This window comes from Hydra viridissima, unplaced genomic scaffold (genome assembly GCF_058129835.1).
Source record: "Hydra viridissima isolate aposymbiotic clone 2 unplaced genomic scaffold, HvirCarnegie_v1 scaffold_13, whole genome shotgun sequence".
NCBI lineage: Eukaryota > Metazoa > Cnidaria > Hydrozoa > Anthoathecata > Hydridae > Hydra > Hydra viridissima.
The window spans coordinates 10,136,933-10,162,345 of record NW_028324312.1 but is presented as its reverse complement, the minus strand read 5'-3'; the positions used below and the strand labels follow the sequence as shown (position 1 = coordinate 10,162,345).

Genomic DNA, 25,413 nt, shown 5'->3' with positions numbered 1-25,413 from the left:
CAAAAATAGCAAAGAAACAATTAAAAAGTGTTTTCTTAACGTAAAAGATGTAAAAACCACAAAAATTAGTCAAACTTTATTCTTTTGTCTTGATAAATAATATAACAAAAGACTTTAAATTGATATTTTCAACCTTTAATTGTGCTTTTTAAAAAAAGAAAACAAAGTTCAGCTGTCGCGCGCGTCAATTGTCCTAAAAATGCGTACTTTAACGGATTAACCGGTTAATCAATTTTTTTGCAAATCATTTCGGGAACTCGAAATAACTCGAAATATCCCTAAATATCCCGAAACACAAATAATTCTCGAAATGAGACAATGAAAATTTGGGAAAAATGAGTTTCGGGAAACTCGAAACCATTCTCGTAATGATTCTCGTAACTAGCGGGAACTTCCCGTAACGTAACCGAAATGTTACGAGAATTTAGGTGATTTTTTAAAATCGCTCTCGCAACTGATCGAAACCTCTCGTACCGTAACGTAACAATTTTCTCGATTGATTTTTCCCGAAACTTTTCGACAATCCCTAGCTTAATATTTTGTTTAAAATAGTCGGCTTTATCCCTTTCTGGTATACAATAAAAGTCCAAAATCTTCTTCCAAACGTCAAATAAATCTCGAAAAAGTAAAAAAAGAGTTTGTGTAATGAGCTATTTTTTAATGAGTTATTCTTGATTTTATGAAAATAATTATAAGTTCAGTTTTTATTCAGTTCGGAGGCAAAAATTTTGGTTCAAGTTTATTTTCGGTACAGTGTATACTTCTAGCTCTAATTTTTATTCAGTTTATGTTAAAACAACTTTGGCTCGATTTTTTATTTACTTCAAAACTCGTTTTTCATATAAAATTTTTATCTCATCAATATTTAGCGTAACTTTTTTAATATTGTAACGAAGCTAATTCTAAGTGAAATAAAAATGCTTTTTATAAAAATGCAACCACCCAAAAACATTAATCAATATTTTACACAGCAACAAATAAATATGAAAAAACGCCAACACCCAAAGCAATATAACTCATATATAAAGTGAGAAACTACAAAAAGTGAGGGGATACAAAGAGAGGAGAAAGGAGGGCAGACAGAGGTGGTTGGATAACTATAGCACGATTAGTAGTGCGGTGCTTTAAAAATTACGAAAAGAAGAGTTGATAACAGAGTTTTTATGTTTTACAGAAAAACTCCTCAATTATGTTATCTATAGTTATTTATTTCCAAAATGTTGATACAAAGTAACAGCAGAAGATGTTGCAAAAGCAGTGAAATACGGATATGGCATCAAAAACGCTATGGTTAGCGTTGCAAAAATTTAGAATGTTACTTTAACTAAAATTCCAAATATAAGCAACTACCACTCCAATGAGTTCCAAGAAGACTACATGACTTTTTGGCGATACTATGAAATTGGAGAAGGAATTAAAGTGCTATATAACAACCTTTCAGTTGAACCATCAATATTATCAACGTTAACGTTGATAATATTGATGGTGTCATTGTAACTGGAAACGAGAAGGAATATTGTTCAATTTTTACAAAAGATGAAGAAGAGTCGTTAGTCTCTTATATAAGAAACAAGAATAGGTAATATCTACACATAATTGAGAAATGAAAATTATAAACTGTGATAAAATCCTGGTTTTTTAATATTGTTCATTAAGAAAACTAAACTTATACTATTTAGTTTTCTTGTATTATTATTTCAATGATATATTTAGGTGCCTACAAGGTTTGAAAAGGTTGGAGTTGACTAGGATAATGTTGAATGTTTTGGAAGTAAGAAAGCAAGCCTTTAGAAACCTTTGTTGACGTCAGATAACTAAGCTATCACCAAATGCTCAACGAGCACTCCGAACAAACAAGCTTAGCAAGTCTTTTTGGAAGCGTTGGGATGCAAAATATCAAAAGTACATAACCAAAAAGAGACAAGGAACTGTATCCATAAATCGTGCCCTTAACTGCACAAAAGCAATCGCATGTAAACAGCTCAACAAATTAGCTGAAGAACTTATAGAATGTAATATTTTCATTGATGCAAACCAATTAGAAACAGGTGTATGGCAGGGATATATAGATACCACTAGAATTTACAATCACAATGAAACCCTCCAGTTTATAAAAAAAATGATAAAAAGTAATAAATTAAGTTTGTTATATAGTTTTTGATTTGGTACCTAAAAACGTTAGGTGCAGCACCTCAAAATGCTAGGTATTTAAAAAAGCTATTTTAAGAAAATTGGACTTATTCTGCGCACGCATCTTTTTAGCACTGTTTTTAGAGTCTTAAGGCAACATTTCTGATAAGGTTCTGCAAACTTATTTTCAGAAGGGATTGAAATATTTAAAATTATTTAAAAAAATAATTTTCAAGTTTATTGCTTATAGACTATTTTCAACGTCTTCGTAATTTAGATTATTTTGTAAGGATTATTTATAATATTTTTTTGTTAATAATTTAACATTATATTCTTTAATCAGATTATTCAACACTTTTAGAATTTAATTAAAAAAATCGAGTTCTATGTTGGTTAAATTCAAACCTGACATTCTGAGGTCCCACTAAATTCTGAGGTCCTTTTACCTGTATGTGGGTTTTACAACTAAAAGTAACTCAGCTGTTTGCAAATATTTTCTACGGGATGAAAAAGGCCAAACAGCGATGTGTAAATTGCCAAACTGCAAGAAGATTTTAAAAATTAGTGGTGGGTCAACAAAAGGACATCATACACAGATGCTGTCGGTGCATAATATAAAGATCGAAATTCCAACCCAACCTAATATTACCGGAGAATGCACACCAAATAAACCACCAAAAAAGAAATCTAAACCACTAACAGAATACTTTTCAATTTATGAAAGGGAAAATAAAACACTTCGTGCTACACTTGCTCGTTTTGTGGCGTCTGACGGGCTTTCATTTAATGTGATTTGTTCTTCAACAAACTTACGTGCCGCTCTAACTGCTATGGGGTTCAGAAATCTACCAACGTCAGTAAACACAATTCGTAATCATGTAGTAAAGTACAGCAAAAAAATAAGATTAGGTATTAGTTCATCATATTGAAGTACGCAAGAAAACGGAATTGTGTGTGGGGGAGAGATTTTCTTTGTCTTTTGATGAATGGACGTCACTTCGAAATCGTCGCTACATGAATATTAACGTTCATGGACAAAACTCTCAGTTCTGGAGTTTAGGTTGTGTGCGAATAACAGATTCAATACCAGCAGAAAAGTGCATTGAACTATTAGAAAAAAGATTTAAAGACCATAGTCTTGATCTATACAGCGACATTGCGGCTATAATGACCGACGGAGCTAGTGTTATGAAAAAAGTTGGTAGATTGCTGCCTTCTAACCAACAATTATGTTTTGCTCACGGCATACAACTTGCTGTAATTGACGTTCTTTATAAAAAGGGAGAATTCGATGCAAACCAGCCAGATTTTAACAATGAATTTTCTGACAGTGATTCATCCAAAAATGAGGACATCGAGGAAGATTTGTTGGATTACAATCATGAAAATCTAAGACCTAAAGTTGAACTAAATGAAGTTCATTATGGGCCAGTCATTAAAAAAGTACGCAAACTAATGCTAAAATTTAGACGATCACCTACCAAGAACGACAGCTTACAAAAATATATTAAAGCTGAATTTGGAAAACAACTTTCTTTAATAATGGACTTCAAGACACGCTAGAGCAGCCTTCTGTTAATGCTTTAACAATTTTACAAAGTAAAAAATTGTATACAAAAAGCATTAATTAATATTTACCCAGTGCAAGATAATTCTATAGCTCTGTCACATGATGAACTGACAATATTATCAGAGATTATTACAACTTTAGTTCCATTAAAGCAACGGTTGAAGCAATATGTTGTCGAGATTCTAACCTATTTACAGCCGACATTGCTATTAATTTCATAATCAAAATTAAAAGATGCTGACAATAATACAAGCAAAGAAATGCGTAGAGCTTTAATGGTTCGCATGCATGAATGCCGAACCGATATGAGTGGACTTCTGCAATATCTGCATAACGGTCGAAGCCCCGTTGAAGTCCATGAAGAAATAATTACAGTGCCTTCTTCATTTAAATGTCGAAAACTTTCGGTAGAATTACTGGAAAGATTAAATGCTTCCAATCCTGCTCTAGTAAGAGCATCAGTTGAGTCTGACATGCTGGATTTGATTGAGAAACCTGAAATGGCACTTAAGTCTGAAAGTAATACTTTAAGTATTGAAGAGGAACTTGATCGTTTTGTTAAAGAAGGACAATCACCAATACAACCAATTAGACATGAAAAATTGTCATCAAAAATTTAAAAAGAAATGGCGCTATTTGAAAATGAGGGGTACACGTGGCGATTATTTAGAAAGAGTTTATTCTTTTCTAATGACCGTGAAACCGACAAGTGTTGAGGCTGGGCGGGAATTTTCTTCCGCTGGACTCAATACAAAAATTCGTAACCGTTTGGGCAATGAAACTTTGGACGTGTTATGCTTCCTAAAGTCGCATTTCGAAGTACAAAAAACATAACATATCTCCGTATTTCTAACATAATTTTTTAACATTAATTAACATGTGAAATTTAATGAACATGTTAAATTAAATTCATTCAATAAATACATTTTTAGTTAAATGTAATGTTTTTATTCTACTTAATACTATAGAGATGTTGTACCTGCTTTTCAATCCCGGGATTGGTGTTTTTCAATCCTGAAATCCCGGGATTGAAGAAGACCTCTGGGATTGCAATCCCTAAACGTTTTTTATAAATGTTTTTGTAACGTTTTTGTTGTAAAATCTTGTATCGTTTCTTGTAAAATTTCTTGTAACATTTGTTGTAAAGACTTGTACGGTTTCTTGTAAAATCTTGTAACGTTTTCTGTAAGAACTTTTGTGAAATCGAAGTTTTTTTTTTCATTTTGGTAAAATAGGCAATTGAAAACGACAAGTGACAATGACACTGCTAGAAATATTTGTAGACATCATTCCTACATTTCCTACAATTCAGTTCATAATCACTGATATCATTCATAAAATGGATAGTTGTCATTTTTACATTTTTTGGGTGTTGTAAACCATTTAATTAACGCTGAAACTAAAATTGTTATCTTCATAACCAGAGTTTTGTAACGAAGATTACAATTTTTAGTTGTAACATTAGTGTTAGTAGTATTGCAGTTTATATTTAGAGGTAATGGATTATCTTTCAAAGAAAGTTTCTTTGTATCAGTAATTTCACCAAATTTAGTTTAAACAGTTCTATGAATTTTTCTTCGTTTTCTTCGTCCAGAAGCTCATTGTTGTCCTAAAATAAATTTAATATAAACTTTTTCGGTGCGTTTTTTTTTTTTTTATAATGTATCAAAGAACAAAAAAAATTTACATTAAAGTATATTTAAGGCAGTTTTATATATTTATAAAAATTTTATATATTTTATAAAATTTATATATTTATAAAACGTTTTAGAACTATTTTTGAGGAAGACATTTAATCTTTTAACTTTTGGGAAAAATGCTAAACTTTCTGATAAATTGATAAATAAATAAATAATAGACATTTAAATATTTAAAAAAATACTAAAAGCATCAAAAAAATTTTGGAAACAAAGTAACGTTCGTCTCAAAGAGTTCTTCATGGTTTTGATCTAAAAAACTGTTCAACTGAACCCTGGGTGCCTTTCACTAATTACACTATCAAATATTTTAAGAACATACCACAGCAATATTCATCATCAGCTAAGATTCCACTGAAGATATCGTTGAGGTTACCCAAACAAGATTGCACTACTTAATCAATCATAAAATATGAGGGTGTTGTTTAACGGTACGAACTGGTATAAACATTTTACCATCGGGATTTGAGAAATACTAGTAATTGAATGTCTTAATTCACAACCAGAATTTTTATAAGTTGCTTGATTTTAATTAAAGAGGTCCATTCGTTAAAACCAGTTGTCTTTATGAGTTTCGATGGCTGTCCAGATACCCTTGCTTTCAAAAGCTTCTCTTTTTTATTTGTGCTAATTAAATGAATGCGATGGATTTGTATAAAAAAATAATTTAGCTTCTTGTGCTTTTATAACTAAATACAACCTCAGCACAACTAATAAATAAAATAAAGCTGTGTTATGCGTTTAAAATTGCGTTATACGTTTTAGAGGTAGATTTTTTAAAAAGAGTTTTTGAAATGGCTGAAGTACTTATAGGAAAGGGTTAGGATTTTGGCAAAAACGTCACAACTTGTTACTAGAGGGTTGGAAAGGATTGTCAATATGTAAACTACCCTTAAAGGAAATAAGAAATTTTTGCAGTTTTGAATAAAAAGAAAAAATAAAAATTTAGCTTTGATACAAATGAAAATAAAAAAACAAAAATTTAGTCTAAACTACTTCCAGATCATCTTCTATCTTCTTTTAACAAAAAAAATGCGGAGTTCGTTATACGACCTGACGTGACTACTAAAAATCGTAAAATCCAAATAAAGAGTTTTTTCGATGAGTTTTTATTTCTTGCTTAATATAAGAAAAATTTATTTAAAAAAAGAGAAAATAAAACTTAAATAGTTACTTTAATTGATTACATGTCTTCAGCTTCAAAACATTTGTAAAGCAGCGATAACTAATGAAGCAACGAAGCAACTGTAATGCAAATCAATTTGGGGTTTAGCGGCAGAACTCCATAATTCTATGCAAAGAAATTAAATCAGAAATTAATAAAAAAAAACAACAAAAAAAAGACAACCAACTTTACATCAACACAACATAATTAACTTGCTTATTACGTTGGTAATCGTCTTCCCCTTACCATGCCTACTTCCAGTATTTACAAAGTGGAGCAGCAAGTTTTAGAAAATAAGACGGTATACATAATTTATATTTCAACAACCAACCAACTTACATCAGCATAACTTTAACTAATGTTTGTCAATGCTGCTTCAGGTAGCGCAATACGTTCTTGGATCTTTCATATCTTCAGAATTTCATTTTTTTTTTAAAACGGCGTTTTGATGTCCTCGCATATGAGCTGAGTTGTAAATCAGAATAGGCAGCCTATCTAACTGTTTCGTCTTCCTGAATAGTTTTCTTATAAATTTTGAAGTTTCTTTCAATTTTTTGATTTTGAGAGACTTTAGAAACACAAAACCTCCACTTTCTAACATTCATTTCACACCTTCTCCAACTGAAATTTGGCTCTTAACAAACTAAACGGTTCTCAGAGACACCTTAGCAGTCTCGATACGGCTAATTTTGACTAAGGAAAGAAGCTTGCCTGCTGTTTGTGTCTTTTTAAACCGCGGGACCGAATTGGGTTGATCCTCTCATTTAACTACTTTTGAAGCAAATTTTTAAATCTCACACTTGATTTTTCGATCTTTTACGACATATTGTCAAAAATAAGATTTTAAATAATTGTTCAAGATATTCTAAGTTTTGCCACCCCACCCTGTATAGTTTTCAAATATTAATAGGAATAGTCGCTAAAAAAAACAAACAGATAACTTTATTAAGGGCTGTTATACTCAGTGAAATCTTTAAAATAAAAAAAAGAGCATCATATAACTTTTTATTTTCCTGAAAAAGTTACTTTTCACATAAAACGTTTATAAGTTTTTCTAAAAATGTTGAATAATAAAGGGAAGGAGGAGTTTTATAAGGGATGAGGGGATATCATTTTTACATTATAATTAGTATTTCTTTTACTTATAAGTTATTTCCTAGACAAAAAAAAGTAAAGAAATTCTAAGCTATGAAACGGACTGTAATTCTGATTTCCGGTCCGAATCCATCTTCAGAGGTTTCCGGTGCAAAAGTATTTGTTAAATGATCCCATGCACTTTCGAAAAGAAAAATTGATTTTCAAGTTTTAAGTCTCTGACCTTTTCATTTACATAAGATTCAACAATAAATAGTCTCTAGGGAGGCCAGTGTTACAGAGGGGGTCAGAGTCTTTCTCCCCTCCAAAAATAAAGATAAAAAGAAAAAATGAAGACTTTCTTCAGCGGTGCAATTTTAAGGGCTGACTTGACGTCAAACCCCTTCTTTCCGGTGATATTCTCAATCTTTTTATGGACCCTTCTGTTTATGGAGTAAACCTCCTCAAAACTTCACAGTCTTTTGAATTTTCAAAATTTCAAACACCATTTTGAATTTTTAACAAATTCAAGCACCACATTTGGCATTTGTTAAAAATGCTGAGTCATATTATATGAGTGATCGGAAGAGATATGAAATTAACATCAAAATCATTTTTTGGTAATTTGGCGTAATAGAGGGACATACCGATCCAATAATTAGCGTGGTTGAGGTGTCGGGGTGTATTTTTGAAGTTTTTTTCTCGTTATAAACAAATCAGTAAATCACAATAATCTTCTTTCCTAACAAAAACCCCTTTTAGAAGTTTTCTCTTTCATTTATACCGTATACTTTTCCTAAAATATCCTTCAAAAACTGTCATAAACAACTGCAAACACATATTTACAATTCTTTGGTTTTGGTTGGTAAAAAAATCTTTTTAAACCATCAACTCCGTAGTGTCATTAAATGTTCTAGCACTTTCCACAACGGAATTTCACTTTTTATGCGCCAAATTATCATTAGTGCGCCATATATAGAATACTTATTTACCTTAAGGGTTAAATTTTGCAAGTATTTTATTACTAACAAACACAATTTGAATATTTTAAAGTAAATATATCAAGTTTCAGTTTTGCCTTACAAGATTCTGAGATGCAATAAGAAATATCTAAGCACAAAACTTCTAGGATGACCGATCGTTACAGCATTTTAACTATAGATCTATGATCTTAAGAAAAATAAACATCTGAAAAAAACCAAAACAAACGATATTTTTCAAGCATACCACTGCAGGGGATGTATTCCTCAAACAAAGTTATTTCAGCTATTTCGACCACAGCTTTTAGGGATAGCGAAATCTAAAAGTAAAATTTTTTAACATGATCATTTATAGATAAAAATAATTTAAAAAAAAGCAATGCAACAATGCAATAAAGAAATGCAGTTATATTATTGTCTCAAAGTATCAAGCCAATGATATACGCTTATCAACCATTTATAACATTTTGCAAAAGTTTACACGTGAGTTAAAAACAAGCCGCATAAAACATGTCAAAAGAAAAAAAAAACCCATTAGATCAACTTGTCAAAGTTTTAATTTGTCAGAGGTCATCGTCATATTTTACGAAGGAATAACAAGAGGTAAGCTAATAAATGAATTTAATTCAGGAAATAATGCTTTTAAATAATAATACATATATTTTTCACTTCTTAAAAATATTTATAGCCTACAATGTTACAAAACAACTTAAAAGCTATTTCAAACACTTGAAAAAAATTTTTATGCTCTCGAGTAAAATTTGGTCAATATAAATAGGTGTTGCCTGTTAACTATCAACATGGTGAAAATTTCATGGAAATCTGATTGGTGGAAGTTTTCATGCATAAAATACGATTGGTGCAAGTTTTCATATGTAAAAAATGGAGTACAAAGTGACATAACTAGATTAAAAGTAAAAAAGTTTTAATTTGAAATATTTACAAAAAAAAGCCATCCGAGTTTGCCAATAAATTCGTTTGTCGAATTTTTAAACTTTTCCTTCTATAATTTTTTTTCTGATTTTATTTTAGAAAATCTGTTTTACTTCTCTCTATAATTTTTCAAATGATAATGTGTTCCCTTCACTTAAATATTAACGGCAAATATTTGTGTTAAGTTTAACCGTGAATTGAAGAAGCCTTTTGAAGCATCATGATGATACCTTTTGGTAGATTGAGCAAATTTAATGATTAATCTTGCGAATGTGTTTTCCCATTTTTTAAATCTGTTTCTTTATTTTGATGTTTTTTTTTTTAATTATGCAACCTTTAAGAGAGTATTCCAGAGAATATTGATTAATCATTCCAGAGAAAAGCTAGAATATTGATTAATCATTCCAGAGAATAGCAAGAATATTGATTAATCATTCCAGAGAATAGCAAGAATATTGATTAATCATTCCAGAGAATAGCTAGAATATTGATTAATCATTCCAGAGAATAGCTAGAATATTGATTAATCATTCCAGAGAATAGCTAGAATATTGATTAATCATTCCAGAGAATAGCTAGAATATAGATCAATCACTCCAGAGAATTTGCCCACTATTCTTCACAGATGTTATATTTCTTCACAGATGTTGTTTGTTGGTTATTTCTTTGCTGACGGTTTTCGGAATAATTGATATATTAAACTGAGATACCAAATTGCAATTTTTACTCAATTACTATTTATATCAAATAATAATAAAAAAGCAGTTTATAAATTTTGGTACACTTTGTTCATGTGCACTAAAATACCTCAAACTTTTAGTTTTTAGTTAAGTTTTTAGATAATAGTCAAATGTTTTAACAATCAAAGTAAATTCCTTTTAAAAGCAAAAAAAAACTACCTTAAATTTCATTTCGTTATCGTTCTGTTTATAGAAGCTCACGTGCACATATAGACCAACTACTTGACCAATAGCTAACCCAGGTATTTGAACATCATTTAAACTATTGATTTGTATTTTCTGATCAAAACCAATCTTTGGTATTATTAAACGAATTTCGATTAATTTGTTTTCACATGGCTCAATATATATTTCAACCTTCACTTGCAAATCAATAATTTTTACGTCACATTGGAGCAATATGTCGGACGAATTTGTAACTGTTTTATTACAGTTGCCGCAGAAAACAACTAAATACACAAAGTTTCAGTTCAGTCATTTATAATTGTATCTGACCGAAACACAAGGTAAACACACATTCGCAAGTGCATCAAAAAATAAATAGCGCACCATTGAACTTTAAGACTGTTTTTGCAAAAAAACGACTAGAATCTCAATTTGTTACGCACTGATAAAATGATAATTGTTCAATGAGCAAGGTAAAAGACAACTCTGTAGTTTGTTTATGACTTTACAAACAAGTCGAGACCATAGGCAAACGTTAATCAAAATATAGCTGGTAAAACCTGTTTTTGAGAACCATGACTAAAGAGGTCTAGACAAAAACATTTAACGAACTTGAAGACAAAATCTGTTGTCTATACTAGAACAACACCTAATTTAAGAAACATCGAAAGAAGAACTAAAGAAAACAAGTAAAAGGAAATTTTCAAAGAGAAAAAAGTTTTTTAAAATGAGAATATTTCTAATATAGGTAGACAGTTTGACCATGAGTTTTGGCCTAATTTGTTAAGTTAAATGAGAATTCTATGAGTATTTTGTACTTCGATTTAGGAGTTGTTACATTATTATCAAATGTATTGAGATTTTGATATTAGGCTTTACTTAGTGTAGTTTTCTCGCAACACATCGATGAGACGACAAAAATATTTTCTTCAAACAAAAAATCTCTGTATTTTTACCGAGAAAACTCTTTTAGTTTTAGCAGCACATTAAGTCTTCTTCGAATTAACATTTCACCCGTCGCTTTCGATCTTGACCTTGATTTTCGAGTTTGCCGTTTGGGCGGTCCCATCTCACTTTTGTCTTACTCTATTAACCACTTTTGATTGATCCAATCCTGCAGTTCTTTTTCATTCTGCTTTAGCGCATGTTGGTATTCTGTGTTTTGCAAATTTGTTTAACAACTGGTCGTGACCTTCTCCATCTCGCCATTTCCATTTGACTTTTCATTCAACACTATCAAAAACTGGTTCATGATCTTTCTTTTTAATTTTAATTTTGTTGACTTCACCATTGTTCAAAACCGCTGTACCACAATAGCTCAACCCAAAGTTCAATTTTTCCAAAGAAGAAATGGAAATTCCTCCGAGTAAATTAACAGAACTCATTCCGTGCTTTATATCAATTCCAAATGGTCGGAAGTCTCCTGAGATAACTTCATTTAGTACTTTTATGTAATCAACTTCAAGAGCTACGAGCGCTGATCAAATGCATTTTTGAACCTTTTCTTCAAACATTGCTACTATTGGAAAGTTTAAGTATATACGTTGATTCTTGGACAGGAAAGTTGACTTAAGATTGCCTTTAAACATCCAGTGTCTAATATTGCTATCGCTACAAAAGAACAATAGATATTGCTATCGCTACAAAAGAGCAATAGATAAAAGCAATATAGGCAAATCGTCTTAAGAAAGCTAACGTCTTTTAGCTGACTTAAGACGATTTGCCTATATTGCTGAACTTCTGACAGTTCAGCAATATAGGCAAATTGTCTTAAGTCAGCTAAAAGACGTTAGCTTTCTCTCCGTCACTTAATTTTTGTTTTGTGAATAGTTGCAGTGAAGGGATATACTGAAAATGCTGCTAGTATCGCCGTTGAAACATCGTTTACTGAATACGCAGTTTTTCTGAGAAATGTCGGAAAAAGTAGTTCGAGCTTTAGTTTCTGAATTTCAGCAGTCAATTTTGTTGAGTGTATCCAAGCCGTAGCATCCGAAGTGCCATCATACATTTCAAACAAATCAAGCCACTTTCTATTAGGTTCGATTGCCTAGCTAACTTGTAGTTTTTCTCACAATACATCGATGAGATGACAACAATATTATCTTCAAACAAGAATCTACCTTTACAAATTTTCTCCTTCTTTTATACCAGAGAATACCCCTCAAAAACTTTAGCAAAAATCATTACATATTTACAATTAACATATATTTACAACAATTTTTGTAGCAACTATCAAAATTATTATTTCTGTAACGTTATTAAACGTTCTAGCCATTTTAGCAAAGAAATTGCGCTAAGGTCTAAAATGTTAGAAGTCTACTAGTCTGCTAGTCTACTGTTACAAAAGTTATAAACCTACAATACACAAACCATATACACCCACACAGCACTGAGGACAACCCAACAATCCATTCATAATCACCTAAATACCTTAGCATAACCAAACAAAACAAACACATTTTCCAAATAGTAAACACGCCTCTGCATTCATATTTCTCCCCCCTCGCATTTCGCTACTATATTTGTTGCTACTTGGACTCTTGAGCAATCATTTTCTCGTTTAACTCTCGAGGAGAGATGTTTGAAGTACTAGGAACATTTGTTTTTTGGATTTTATTTAAAAACAATTTAATTCGTCCACATGTTACCACAGAAACAGAGAAACACACAGAAACGGAGCCAGAAAGCTGTTAAGTGATGTATATGGCAACCACCGGTTGGATTAACATATTTATGAGCCATCACAATTTATCGTTAAGAAGAAAAAATTCTTTAGGGCTAAAAGACCAAGAATTTTCGACGGATATCCATTCCTCCAAAAATACAAATAAAGTATTAATACAAACCTGCCAATATAAATGACTTTTACAAAACACACGTTTGCACAGACATGTCTGATACAGCTGTTGAGCTTAGTAAACGCTAGACTATTAGAAAACAATGCAGGATTAAAGCTGGACTGGTAACAAAAGGTAAAGGTATTTAATTGAACTGCGTTTATCGTATTTAAAAGAAAAAAACAAGTTATTTTGAATATGAAAAGAAGTACTCGAGTAGTTGCATCATTGCTTCAGCTGCTAATAGATAGATAAATATTGAACTAACAGCCATCGCTTTTTTGGTCAAGCATCTCCTGAACAAGAACTCTCTTTTGACGAACTTACTTTTCAAAATAAACAGCATATTATTATTAATTTCGTATTTATTTGTCTCAAATTTTAACTCAAATTTTAACTCTGCGACTGCAAAGTAGCTTTCATTTAAAAAAAAGCAAATAAAAAAACAAACAATTGTTTTGGAATGCTACTACGACCGTTTAGGTCCCAATTAAGATGAAGGCTAAGTAATGCGTTAGCTTCGATTACTAAACAGTTAACCTCTACAAAGAAGATTTTCATAGACATTTTATGCTCTAAGGTTTTGTATCAGTTTTGTTTTAAGTTGTTGGCTTAATCCCTTTCTTGTATTAAATAAAAAATTCAAAACATCCTGAATAAAACAAGCTGAATCTCAAATAGCGGAAAATAAAGTTGTGCAACCAGTCATTTAGTTGGACAAAATAACTACAGAAAACTCCTAATTTCAGAACTGTGTAAAAAGTTGGTTTGATACGAGATTTTGAAGTGTAAAAAAAAAAGAGTTGACCTTTAGTATTTTCAATATTCATCTTTATTTAAATCAATTTTTGTGCAGATCATGAGCAAAAATAGAAATTACCTGATGATCCGCATAAAACGATTGTAGTAAAATACAAAAGGTTTAAACCCATGATATCTTTTTCTAAACAACTCTTGATTTCTTGTAATATTAAATTTCATTAAAAATATCTCTAAACGCCGCAAAACTAATTTTCAAAGAACAAGAGAGAATTTACTATTCAATAGCTAACCACTACGAAGAAGATTTACATAGTCATTTACGCTCTAAGAAGGCGTTGTATCTAATTTGTTTAAAATAGTCGGCTTTATCCTTTTTCTGGTATACAATAAAAGTTCAAAATCTTCTGGCTAATTTCAAGTAAATCTCAAAAAAGTAATAAAAAAAAAAAAAAATTTGTGTAATAAGCTATTTTTTAATGAGTTATTCTTAATTTTATGAAAATAATTATAGGTCCAGTTTTTATTGTTGTTATATGTTCGGAGGAAAAAAATTTATTTCTAGTTTATATTCAATACAGTAAGTACTTATAGCTCTATTTTTTATTCAATTCATGTTAAAATAAGTTTGGCTCTAGTTTTTATCTACTTTAATATTCGTTCGTCATATAAAAGTTTTATCTCGTCAATATTTAGCGTAACATTTTTTATCTCATCAATATTTAGCCGAAAGGTTTTTAACAATTGTAACGGAGCTAATTCTAAGTGAAATAAAAATGTTGTTTATAAAAATACAACCACACAAAAACATTAATCAATATTTTACACAGCAACAATTAAATATGAAAAAAGGCCCAACACCCAAAGCAACAAAAGACGCCAACACCCAAAGCAACAAAATCCAATTTAAAAAGTGATAAACTACAAAAGAGTGAGGGGATACAAAGGGAGGAGAAAGAGGGGGGGGGCAGAAAGAGGTGGATGGATAACTATAGCACGGTTAGTAGTGGGGAGCTTTAAAAATTACGAAAAGAAGAGTTGACAACAGATCTTTTAGGTTCTACGAAAAAGAAGTCGACCGGAGTTTTAATTTTACAAAAAAAAAAAAAGGACAAGACAATTTTTATATAATTTAAAGTGGAGAAATTTGTTTTTAAAGGAAAATAGTTGTTATTATTAGAACTTGAACGCGAAATATTGCGCGTAAAGAAAAGTACGCATATTAACAAAAAATAAGTCAAACTGCTACCATTACACAGAACCAAGAGGCATCCCCATACACCATAATTTATCAAAAAGATTAATGCAAAATTTAAACTTTCCCATTAAAACACCGCAAAAAAAAAGATTCTGTTTGAATAATTTTAAAATCATTTTTTACTTGAATTACCAATATATTCCCAATTTAGGAATCAAAAATTTTAAAGACCTTTCTCTAATATTAATCGTTATCTAATAAGCTAATATCCATAAACTGTAGAAAAATCTTAAATTATAGCAAATTTCGTTTGATTGAATAAAATTTCAGTCATTAAAATTTATTTACAGCTAAATAAAAAAATATTAAATTTTTGTTCAGAAGGGTTTTATATACATATTTACACGTTCTGCAAACTTCTCAGAACATGTCAAGTACTCTAAAAAAAGTGAATACCGCAAAAAATTCATTACCGCAAAAAAACAAGCCCCTTGGCCTTGCAAACACTTTCTAAAAGTCGCAAAACAAAAATTCCTATTTCGACTTGGTTTACCATCTACCTGATGTTCTGGTCAATTTTCGATTTTAAATATCTGTTGATCTGATAATAGCAAGATCAAAAAATGAGCATTGATGTGGAAGGTACTCATGAAGTGCTGCTGGAAAATACGTATATAATATCAAATGAAAAACAATTATATAAATAACAATCAATTGCAACTATTTTTATTTCATAAGCAAACCTTAAGTTAAGTACAGAACGAAAGTGACGCTTTTTTTTCTAGAAAGGACTATAAACAACCATAAAAAAGTTACAGTACCAGAATGAAATTTTGTATATAAAACATTTTTTTTAAAAAAAAGGAATAAAATCTTGTTATAGCTGCAATCAATAACCTAAGCAACAACCCAAGCAACAACCTAAGCATAATTGCAAAATAAAGGTCTTCCACCTCGATTAAAATGTCTTCATGAAAAAAATCTATTCCAAACCTAGAAACTTTGAGCGTCTTTCCATGCCCCTAGTTGGCTTCTTTTAAAAAAAAATTACGATAAATTATAAAATCATCAGTAACCGATGTGTTGGCTCTTGATACAAGACGTGAATGCGGCACCAATTAAAAAACTTAATTTTAAATCGATAAAATGGTAACTTATAACACCACCTTCATACTGACGATAAAACAGAGTTTACTCTTTTCATTTTTTGTCTTTCACAGGAAACTTAAAGCGAGTAGCTTTATCATGTTACGTTAAAAACTGTTTAAATGCTAACTGTTTAGTAAGATACACAAATTTGATTTACAGTTGTTTTTTTTTTAAGAAAACTAACAATTTACACTCTTTCCGCATTTTAGTGTGAATAAGGTATAAGATATTGTTCAAATACATATGTGGGTTAAACGAGCAATTAAACATTGTAGACATCTTTAACTTTCTAACCATCCCATAAAAGTAAGATCTGCTTTAGATTTTGTTTAAAGTAAATAACAACATGAAAGTTTATGACAAACTGTCACTTTAGCGCTATGAACTCCTACCTAACTCCTTCATTATCGGTTTAGCGTAATTATTCAATAATTTAATATTTTACGGACCAACTCCGTAACTAATTATGTTATTTACAATGTAGTTATTTATTTACAAAATGTTGATACAAATTTTGATATTATTGGGTAGTCCGATAAGTTCTTACCGTTTTTTTAAATTAAAAAATTTGCTATCGAAATGAAATTTTTTAGTATAATGTTTTGCTCTACGAGAAAGTCTGTTTGGTTTTTTTTGTTTTGATTCATTTTTGTTAATTTTCAGAGCATTTAAATGGAGTGTCAAGTCAACAAAAACGAGCATTTTCGACACCACCTTCTTTTTGCGTTTAACCGTGGTGCCAAAGCCACGGAAGCTGCTAGAGAGATTTGCGCCGTATCCATCTCATTCCGGGCGAATAACTACATTGTAAATAAGTGAGTTTGATGAAGAGTTTTTGAATCAACTTTTGCACGAAGACGCTCGTCAACCAGAGAATTGGCAGAGCGTATAGGATCCAATAAATTAACAGAAGCAAAACATCTCCACTCAATGGGAAAGATTCAAAAAATCACACACAACAGGAGTTTTTGTTGCAAGGTGTCGAGATACCATGCCAACAGCATCACTCTCTTGTCAATTTGACACTATTGAAAGTCATTATAAAAAAAATTCTTTAGAAGTGTTAGCTTCTGTATTTTTATATTTTTAATGGAGACAATATTTTATATGTTTGCTTGATTTTATTGTTTTTTAAAAGAAACTTATTTTCTTGTCTATATTTAGATATTAATTCCAATTTTTTATCTAATAAACATTCTTGGTTTTGCATGTGTCATTATTTCAAATTTTTCTTTCAGGCATAGTATGCATCTTTTTGAAATATTATTGTATGCAGGCAACAACTATACAGTATGTTTTAAGGATGAACCATTTCAATATAAAATCATAAATTTTTTGATCTTTCAATTCCCAAAAAATAAAATCTCCTAAATATTTTGACAGCATAGAGTCTTTTGAATACTTTAATTTTTCACGCATTTGAAATATGTTGACAGTGTCAACATATTCCAAATGCGTGACAAATTACAGTACTCGAGAAATTTATGACATATCATAACTACTATAATTATATATTTATTTATTAGAAATGATATCATAATCAAATTCTGAAAAATGTAAATGTAAACCGTAACAACAAGATTATCATTGCACATTTGGGTTTCATACGAATTGTAAACTTGTTTTATCAGATTATCTGACAGATTCTTAAAATAATTTAATTCGTATACAATTATCATTATAGTGAGTAAGAAAGTTATACAAAAGTAGAAAATATAAAAAATATATAAAATCTCCTATAAATAAACTTGTATATAAGTACATAAATTAAGTTCATAACATTTTAAAATGTTATTAATCACTAATCATTGTTTAAGAAAAATAAAATGAATTTGTTGTTTATTTGCGTCATAATACATTATCGTTTGGGATATCAACACGGGACCCACATTGAAACCGACACAAGAACCTTACTGAACCCAGGCTGGGCAACCCACACTAGCCCAGACAAATACGGCGCGGGACCCGAGTGTTGTGGTTTGCTGGGTAGGTCGACAAAAACGAACAGACGGTGCCGGATTTTGCCAAACAACTGCGCCATTCCCTTTATCAATTAGTTTGATAGGCACCAAAGAACTAGTAAACAAATTTGCATCAGAAATAAGTTCTGGTTCCTCAGGAAGTTTCTGCTTGTATTGGCTTTAGCCAGAGGAACCATCACTGCCCCATTTACTGTATTAAAGTAAATGTTTGAATTCAATACTGTACACGGAATTTATTCTCAAAATTCTAGCTACAGTGTGATCCAATAAATTTTGCAGTTCCAGAATTTTCGCATGTGTGTTCGTAATTTCTATTGCAGAAGATGGTGAATAGCAGGTCAGTTTAATTCCTTGAATTTTACAATACGGTGGGAATATGGAACAGTTTTGTTCATTTGCTTTTGTTAAATCTAAACACGCTGAGTGCTTCTTCATCCGTTAGCATATTTTTCTGGCTTGCGCTTTCCATAAAACAAAATATTAAGTTTTTTTTGTCTTTATCAGCAATCCTTAATGATTCATCAAGTTTTCCTTCTGCTTCTTCTCCTATTGAACGCAACGTCTGAAGATATGTATTAAAGATGTGCTCGAATCCATATTCCTTAAGTAACTTGGTATATTTTCATTTTTTGCTGGATTCTGACGAATCTCCATAAAACACGCATGGTCTTCCGCGTTTTTTAAAAGAGGTAGATGGCGTGGATTCGGTAATTGCCTCTTCTGAGTTAGGTAAAGATACATAACATTCAGAATCCAACCAATCACTGTTCTTAAATAAAAAAGCATCCTTTTTCCGTGACGCCTGTATCCATCGTTTATTAAGCGACAGAATAATGTGCCTTTGAATATCACTAATGATGACACACAAGTTGTCCTTAGAAAGTTGATAATTTTCTGTTAAAGCTGTTGACAGTGCCTCAACTGTCCTTCCTCCATCAATATAGGAAAGCAATAGTTTACGTTTTGAACACTTAAAAGTTGTCATTTCAACAAGTCAAAAAAGTAATATACATAATATTCAATAGTCAAACGTGTTGGTTTTACTTCCACTGTGAGTTTATTATACTTATATAAATGTTTCAACTCTTTATATATTGGCAGTGTACAATCACCACAAAATGAGTGCAAAAGTCCAAGAATGCCATGGTATTAATAAAAAATTGATAATAAATTAAAAAACATATACCAAGCTATTGTTATAAATGAACAAAATTTGAAACCTCGATAAAAAGCGGTTCTCTGTTTTTTTTATTATCACTTTTTTCTCGATAATTTCGGAAACCGTACGTTTCTGCTACTAATTCTTATACATGTCGTTTCTGCAACTTATTCTTATACATGTTTTTAATAGCCACCTAGGCTACAATACTATACTAAATGTAAAGCGTGGGGAAGCGTCGGTAACTGCCAAAAGCCTCAGTGAACTTGAAGAATATTTTTTTTTCATTCATTTCATTGTTCAAATAATTACTCCTAAACTAAACCATATAAGTAAAAATGTATAATTTTCTTAAAATCTCCATAAGATAAACTTTTCAAAAATGTATAATACTTTATATATATTCCTAGAAAGTTTTATAGAAAATTAACTTTTATAGCGATGAAGCGAACAGGTTTGAAATGAACATCCGCAAAATAAATAAAGAGTAGGGCTTCAAAACATTTTTTTACATACAATTATGTAAAATTCCTGCATAATAGTAATGATTGACTATTAAACTATTAAATAAAATTGAAATATAATGACAGTAGCAACATTAGTAAAAAACATTTATGATACGCTGTTGCTCTACAATTTTTCACTGTGCGATGTGAAGGTGTTGGTTTGTTTACAGAGGGATAGTTGCTTGTTTATGTTAGTGCATTTGGATGTTGGGTTGCCCTGAGTGCTGTTTGAATGTGTATAGTTTGTGTATGGCTCGGGTATGGTTCGTGTAACAGTTGACTCCTAGGCTTCTTACAAGTTAGACTCACCTAAGGCTTAAAATTAACAACAATATGATAATTTCTAAATTGAAGTACATACGAACTGATAATGATACGTACTATCTCATAAAATCTCTTGCGGTTAATCTTTTCAATTTTCTCATAAAATCTTTCCATAAAACTCTAATCTAACTCTTCACGATATTTTCTAGGCCGTTGATTTTTATAAGTATACTGATTTTTTTTTTCAATTCAAGTGTTATTCTCGCAAAATACAAAAGATTTTTTCTTCAAGTTCATTTAGTACTTTTAAAAAAACTAGAATTTTTTTTAAAACTTTTGTTTTGACCTTTAAACAATTTTTCTCTAAAAGCGGTTTTACCGGTTATCTTTTGATAAGCATTTATGTCTCGGCATTAGGGTTATGATTTTTTTTAAAATTTTGTCACAGTTTTAATTGGCCATAGTTTTAAAACCTGAGAAATTGATAGTTAATATTAAAATTGAATATAGTTAAAAAATGTCCCCCACCCACCCACAATTAAGTTATGCTATAAAAATATTGCTGTTTTTATGACTATGGAAGTCTTTGATTTTAAATTCGCTATAAAGCATAAAACACACCTAAGTAAAAATTATGTTATGCGCTTGTGTAATATGTTGGTCTGAACTGAAATATTACACAAATACAGAAAATAGTTAATACTAATGCGTTTTATGTTTTACTCATTTCTTTTGTCTTTACCCATTTCAATGTCTTTTTTTTATTAATTTTATATTTATACAGTAAATTTTTAAAGAAAAGTATTTTCATTAATATAATATTAAAACATAGAACATTACTAACATATATTATCCATGCATTTTAGATTTTTCTAATATATCAAATAAATATAGCAAAACTGTTTTTGACAAATATTCAAGAGTAAAGACAAAAAGTTTAGTTTCGTTTGAAAAACGTATAACATCAAGAATTGGTCTACCCTTTATTGAAAAACCTTTATTGGATTCATTTAAAAGAATGCTAAAAAAAACTTTTATTATTGGACGTTACAACTACCTGGCATCAATTGAAAAAACAGAAAAGAAAGAGTAAAGTTAATTGGGGTCGAAATTATGTAAGTAAATTATGGAACAAACTCAACTTTCCAAGTATTTCTAAAAGATCAGTTGGAAGAAAAATTGAAAAGGTTATGAAAAACATGGCAAGTATCTTAAAAAGCCTGGCAAAAAGGAAGAATGCTCTGTGTTTGGAGATCTTTTTGATATCACCAATATTAATGGCATATGGCTTTGTCTGGAAGATAAAAAATTTTATAGCATAAAATTATTAAGTTCAGGAGAAGTTGGTCACAGTAATAACACACAAGTGTTATTACATCCTTCAAAAGTCAGAGTTTGTAATGCAAAAGATACAACTTCTACAAGCAAAGCAAATAATTGTCCAGTTAGCAGTTCAACTGCATTAGAAGAAAGTGGTTCAGATTTAGATTCACAAGACAATTATGAACCAGTGGAATTAAAAAAATCAAGAAAGAGAGTATATAATAGAACAACGTTAGCTTCTAATCTTATGATAACTGAATCTTTAAGTACAAATAAATCAACTAGAATCTGCAAAAAGTTATTTGAAAAAGGTATTGAAATAGAAACTCCAAGTCAGACAGGAATAGGGAGATCAACAATTAGGCAAGGGGAAAGCATAAAGAAAATTGTTGCTAAAATGGTACAAGAAGAACAATTCTGCGTACATTTTGATGGAAAGAAAATAAACAAGACTGAATACCAAGTCGTGATACTTCAAAATGAGAAAAGGAAAATTAACTTAGGAATTGTTAAATGTGAAAGTGATATTGCAATCTGCAAATGTATTAATTTTCCAAGTTGCAGATGCAAACTTGAGCATAAGGTGCCTCCTGCGGAGAGAAGCTTCTTGACGGACCAACGAAATCAACGAAAAATGATGATCGGCGGCGTTGATGTAAGAACTACAAAGAAACTCGTGTTACGACAAAAACGCCAAAGACGAGTTGATGATTTCATGGAAAAGCGTCGCAAATGTATCAAAATTGATGAACAAGTTCACGATGTAAATGTTTCGGAAACGTCTGATGAGGACGACTCAAGAATGGATGCAATGGATCCGGATTTCAGTGTTACCACTGACACTACTGAAGGTAAAGTATTGGATATTGATAACAAGCAGCGCAAAAAACAAATACGACTTCGACTACCAAATGTTACTAAGATGTGCAACAGATATAAAGTTCCAGGTCGTTGTGCAGCAGCTAATGTCAGCAAGATGTGGGTCTTATTCACAAGGGGGACACATCAATGGTAATGATAAGAGTAAACTTGGCAGAGAACGGCGAAAAGTCAGAAAGCGATTACAAACCCAGGCATTCCAGCAAAAACTGAATGGACTCTATTTCAATGGCCGCAAAGATAAGACCAGAGTGTAAACTAGAAAAGGTAACAAAAACCATGGATTGATTATTGTAGAAGAACATGTGACATTGACCTTGTAAACTGGAACAACGAAGACCGCTACGAACCTCCGATGACGAAACACCTGGCTGAAGCAGAGCAACAAGACTGGGTTAAGAACAGGAACAACCAGCTTGTTAGGAGCCTGCCACAATTTCCCTGCGACACCCAAGCCACCGAACGACATATTCGTCTTGTGACTGAGGCACCCCAAGACCAACAAATTTATGAGATCTATTTTTTTTTTCACTAATGCTACTATAGAGTAACTATTCCACCCCCTGTTAATTATAGATTTGCAAGTTTTTTTTACTATACTTTCAGCCCACCTTAGTGTCTAAGTTACTAAAACCATTTTTAACGATGGTATATTTTTACAGTATCCATCAACAAATAGAGGTAGTAGGATTGTTCACATTTACTCTTCTCAGCTCAAAAAGATGCCTTTTATATTGATTTATACAATAAAAACTGTAACAAAAGAACAAAATAATTGTCAAAGTCACCGTGACAGCATGCGGCCGTCGTCTAATCAACATTTCTTCAGGCGAACTAAGGAACATTTTTAGTAATTAGATGATGATGAAACGAGCCACAAGTGTTTCCCTTTATACTAAACGTTTCGAGATTGCATGATATTGCCCGCGCACCCTCAAACTAAATTTCATTGATCAGAAACCCCCAAATTCGTACTTAGATTCCTTCGGGATCCATGAGAACCATATTGGAAAACTCGAAAGTTACTATTCTGTGATGTTTTTTTTTTATGAAAAAGCATTCATTTTAATGAAATTCATTCATCAATTAAGTCTTAATATTCTTCTTAGTCCTGTTTTCTTTTTCAGTAATGTCTTTTAAATTAGTTGTAAAAATTTCACATTTAAGTGCGCAAAAGCTCAATTCTGACTTGTTGTTTTATTTTAAGCTTAAAGTCATTCTGACTTTTAATTCAATTTATTTCTGACTTTACTAAAAAAAAAATATATTTTTTGTTTATAGTGCGTAAAGTGTTCCTTGTTAAATTATTTTTAAACTTATATTCTTTTGATTTTGGTTTTGTCGTTACGCTAACAAAGTAAGAGTTTTTCAATTTCTCTTGGCAGAAAACATATTTGCTTAGATGCTGGCTTTTCTAGGGTGCATAATGTAAATAACCTCCTTTAGAAATATAAGAGAAAAAGTTAAACAAAATAGAATGATAAAAAAAAAAAAAGATGTGAATAATTAAGTATGAATATTATTTGAAGAGTTTAATATAAAACTCCATTTGAAATTTAGATTTAAAAAATATTTTTGAATAAAACTTAACAAGGGCTCTCGCGTAAGAGAAATCATTCTTGGTTTTTCGTGAATAAGGAAATCTACAGATCAATCTTTATCTTTTTTTGTGAAAAAAAAAAAGCAATAATCAAGTACAACGACTATAAATGTTAGAGACTCCTCTACAACACCGAAAACTAAGATATTCCAAAATAAATTTTCAGAACTTTAATAATTTTCATAACTACTTTCCTTTTTTTTTTTTTTTGTTTTTTTTTTTACAAAAAGGTGTGAAATAAAAGCTTACGAAACCAATCTGAACTTTTTTTTTATTTCAAACACAAAAAGTAATCTTTCCTAAACTAAAATAGTTTACATATAAAAAAGGCTTTCCACTTCATTCATTTCTATTCCTCCAAAAAAGTCAACTATATACGCTTTGTCACCAATATAGAAGGATGATTGATTCCTTATGTACCAGTTTATATATTTTCAACTTGATAATAAATTTATAAAGCTTCATCATAATTTTCCATATACAAACAGCCTACTTTATCATATTTTGCATTCAACGTCGATGGATGATTGATTCCTAAACAATAGTAGCTATTTTTTCAACTAAATAATAAATTTTTAAAGCTTCATTACATTTTCCCATTTTATGTAAACAGCCCTGGAATATTATGCTTTATATCTAATATTGATGGATGATTGATTCCTAAAAAAATAATGTCTACTTATACAACTTGATAATAAATTTCTCAAGTTTCTTTATATTTTCTCATATTATCCGAACAGCTTGCTATTTGTCTTTTTGTAACCAATATTGATGGGTGATTGATTCCTAAAGTATTAGTTTTTTTTTTTTTTCAATTTCATAATATATTTTCCCACTTTATTACCACCTTATTCATTATATTTTCCCACTTTATTTAAAGTGGGAAAATGTAATGAAACTTTAGAAATATATTATCAAATTGAAACAACGTTGTAATATTTTTGGTGACTCCAAAAGGGGAATCATAAATTTATTTGCCTAACATTAAAAACCTTTGTATCACCATATGATTTTTTTTAGCATGATGCTTTCTATAAACAGTTGAAACTGATCATTGTAGAACATTACATCTCTTGTAACTCTAAAATTTAAAGGACATCAGTTGAAAAACAGTTTTTGTGTTTCGAATCAGTACAATATAATGACTCTTAATAAACTTTTATACCCTTTATGAGAAATTAGTAAAAAGGAAAAGTTTTATTTATGACTTGGTCTATTTGATACTTTTTTGAATTCATTTAATTAAAACCCAAACCCTTAATTAAAGTGTTCCGTAGTGTATTTAACCACAAATAAAAAATAT

The 25,413-nt window shown here is 30.6% G+C and overlaps 2 protein-coding genes across 4 annotated transcripts in view; one reads left to right on the top strand and one right to left on the bottom strand.

The window, feature by feature from the left end:
• LOC149880428 (uncharacterized) overlaps window positions 1–14,330 on the bottom strand; it is a 34,615-nt gene extending 20,285 nt beyond the window's left edge. Inside the window, exons 1-5 of one of the 3 annotated variants that reach the window (XM_090071028.1) lie at window positions 14,172–14,330; window positions 10,449–10,738; window positions 8,864–8,936; window positions 6,572–6,688; window positions 4,954–5,309 (exon numbers count right to left, since the gene is read on the bottom strand). In XM_090071028.1, the coding sequence (XP_089927154.1) occupies window positions 6,597–6,688; window positions 8,864–8,936; window positions 10,449–10,738; window positions 14,172–14,223 (507 nt within the window). In that variant the 5' untranslated portion in view covers window positions 14,224–14,330 and the 3' untranslated portion in view covers window positions 4,954–5,309; window positions 6,572–6,596. Of the gene's footprint in view, window positions 1–4,953; window positions 5,310–5,417; window positions 6,463–6,571; window positions 6,689–8,863; window positions 8,937–10,448; window positions 10,739–14,171 lie in introns of those variants that run through there. The other 2 variants (XM_090071027.1, XM_090071029.1) reach the window with 2 other exon arrangements.
• LOC145195433 (uncharacterized) overlaps window positions 1–25,413 on the top strand; it is a 45,912-nt gene that overhangs the window by 7,433 nt on the left and 13,066 nt on the right. The gene's annotated exons all lie outside the window — the stretch shown is intronic.